This window comes from Lathyrus oleraceus, chromosome 3, assembly GCF_024323335.1.
Source record: "Lathyrus oleraceus cultivar Zhongwan6 chromosome 3, CAAS_Psat_ZW6_1.0, whole genome shotgun sequence".
Taxonomy (NCBI): domain Eukaryota; kingdom Viridiplantae; phylum Streptophyta; class Magnoliopsida; order Fabales; family Fabaceae; genus Lathyrus; species Lathyrus oleraceus.
Genome location: NC_066581.1, coordinates 196,465,745 through 196,468,076, shown reverse-complemented (window position 1 = coordinate 196,468,076; position 2,332 = coordinate 196,465,745). Strand labels below are relative to the sequence as shown.

At 37.4% G+C, this 2,332-nt stretch overlaps 1 protein-coding gene across 1 annotated transcript; it reads right to left on the bottom strand.

Moving 5' to 3' along the window:
- Positions 1-860: 860 nt before the first annotated feature.
- On the bottom strand, positions 861-1,978 carry LOC127126235 (18 kDa seed maturation protein). Its single transcript, XM_051055121.1, has 2 exons — positions 1,810-1,978; positions 861-1,554 (listed from the first exon to the last, which is right to left on the bottom strand). The coding sequence occupies exons 1-2, from the start codon at positions 1,915-1,917 to the stop codon at positions 1,090-1,092; spliced, it is 573 nt and encodes a 190-aa protein (XP_050911078.1). The 5' UTR covers positions 1,918-1,978; the 3' UTR covers positions 861-1,089.
- Between the last annotated feature and the right edge of the window lie 354 nt (positions 1,979-2,332).

Sequence of the window (2,332 nt, the reverse complement as noted above, 5' to 3'; positions counted from 1 at the left end):
CATTTTCCTACATATGATTGACTTTTTCATCTCTTTGAATATCCTGTTTTTTTTTCTCCTCTGAAATGCAAGGTTTCACCGATTAAATTTCTAGATGAAGAAAAATCTACATAGCAAACACCCATAAAAATCCGCCTGGGTAGGTAGAGAAACAACTAAGTGTTGTATGACATGAAACTTTTGAGCATCATCAGTTTTATCAAAATTTCCAGATTTATATCAAGAACCATGTGGTTAAAACTGCTGGAAGCACTTTCAGACTTTCTACATTTTTGGAAAGCTTGTTTTGGACCGCATTACCCTGCTTGATTTTTTCCATTAAGGATGATAAGTTGTATGCATTTTCAGTATTGAACTTTATATCAAGTTCACTCTTCTCTATGCTACTAATACTTCTAAAGTACTAATCTTTGGGGATGATTAAGTTATTTGTTAATTCATTATAGGGAGCTATAAGATAAAACTCAACAAACCGAAAGACACACAACCAAGCTATTTGCTTACTAAATAACAAACAGATAAAATCCTACCACAAGAAGTTTCCTCATCACAACAAAATTGGTAATTATACAAGAGAAAAATCAGCAAATACATAACCACTTGCTAGAAGCTAAGATGTCACTCCATATTTATTCATTCATGTAAAACATACTGAAAACTATCAAACCATTTTAGGTTGGGATATGAGTTAGGAAATCTATCTATTTTGAAAACATAAATTCAAGTCTTAGGAACTATCAATGACAGATTCTCTAAAATCAGAGAAATCTACCAGCATGTTGTACTTGGTACATTCATCTATTTACGTTTCACGTTTTACTGACATGTACTTGCTGGAAATATTAGGTACTTCTTAGATATCTTAGAATCAAAATAAATGTTATTATTTTCCTTTTACAAAGCATTTTTATTTAAACAAAATGAAATTGCAACTCCATGGCACATAATGTTCCACGTACTATAGTACTAATAGGAACATTCCCAAGCTTACACAAAAAACAGAGAGACAAAACAAGTTACAAGACAATGACTGAAAAGAAAAACAAAACTCTATTTTGTGTTTAGTTAGTTTCTATTTATTGTAGATATTCACTTGTAAGCACCACCAGTGGTATACCCTGTGGCATTCGGATTTCCACCAACACGGGTATTATGGGCCGTAGTAGTCCCATCTGTGCCTCTGTGGGTCCCAATAGGATGTGAGCCCACCACTCCGTCGGTAACATGGTCAGTATGATGTCCAGGTACGGCTGACATCTCATGGGCCCCTGTGGTTTGTCCATAATTTCCTATAGTAGAGTAAGTGCCTGCTCCTGTTCCGGTCCCGGTGCTATGGTGGCCCCCCATGGGCTGTCCATGATTTCCCGTGGTGGTGGTTCCAGTCCCTGTGTTGTGGTGGGCCTGACCCATTTGGGCTGCCGTGGTAGATTCTTTAACTGCCGCGTTGTGTTCACGCGCCATCTGTTTATCTAACTCTGCCTGGTTCATCTTCGCCTCTTTCTTTTGGGTTGCTGCCTCTTTCTGTACAGGATCACGTGCGCTCATTTTCTCAGTCTGTGTTTTTTATAAACACGACAACACATTCATTAGTTCAACACATGGTATGTACAAACCCACATGGTAGGTGCACGTTGAAGAAAATAAAAGATTTGTCCTAGTAATGATTTTAACCCCACATACATTCTAGAAGAAGAATACAAACACTTTTATTACAAGTTTGTGTTTGGTTAAAAATGTCAATGTTTCTAGAAATAATGTCAATGGGGAAAATATAAGTTGATATTAGGAGAACGAAATTAAGGATAATACCTTTTCTTGGACGGTGGCTTTGGTCTTCTCCATACCAGATTTGGCTGAAGCACCAATGTTGGCAGCTGTTTCCTTAATGGTCTCTCCGGCTTTCTTTGCTCCCTGCATTTTTTCAACTTCTTTTTCTAGATTTGTTTTCTTTTTCTTTTGCTTGATGTTGATTAACAACGGTGCACTCTTATTCTTAAATAGATTTAGGTGCCACAACCTGCTCGCTAACACGTGTCAATGTAGGACACGTGGTGAGTTTTGAACGGTGATTTAGTTAAGCACCTTACACGTATTTGCCCATGTGTCCGTCAGGAAGGTAACTTGATATAAGCATGGCGGTTTAGGAATTTAGGGGCACGTGGCTGATAACCACTACATGACTCCAGGGCATTTTTATGTGCCATAGTTCGAGACACAGGTATCTTCGACCTATACAAGTCATACTAAACTTTTTTTAATTGGAAAGACCGAAACTTGTCACATGGATTCATTTAGATACAAATGATGGTGTATAGTTATAATGACATTTATA

Bases quoted from the DNA above. Each gene is read 5' to 3' on its own strand.
- LOC127126235 (XM_051055121.1), bottom strand. From the start codon at position 1,917: ATGCAGGGAGCAAAGAAAGCCGGAGAGACCATTAAGGAAACAGCTGCC. The intron at 1,555-1,809 runs GTATTATCCTTA...TAAAAAACACAG, and splicing joins AAGCCACCGTCCAAGAAAAG to ACTGAGAAAATGAGCGCACG.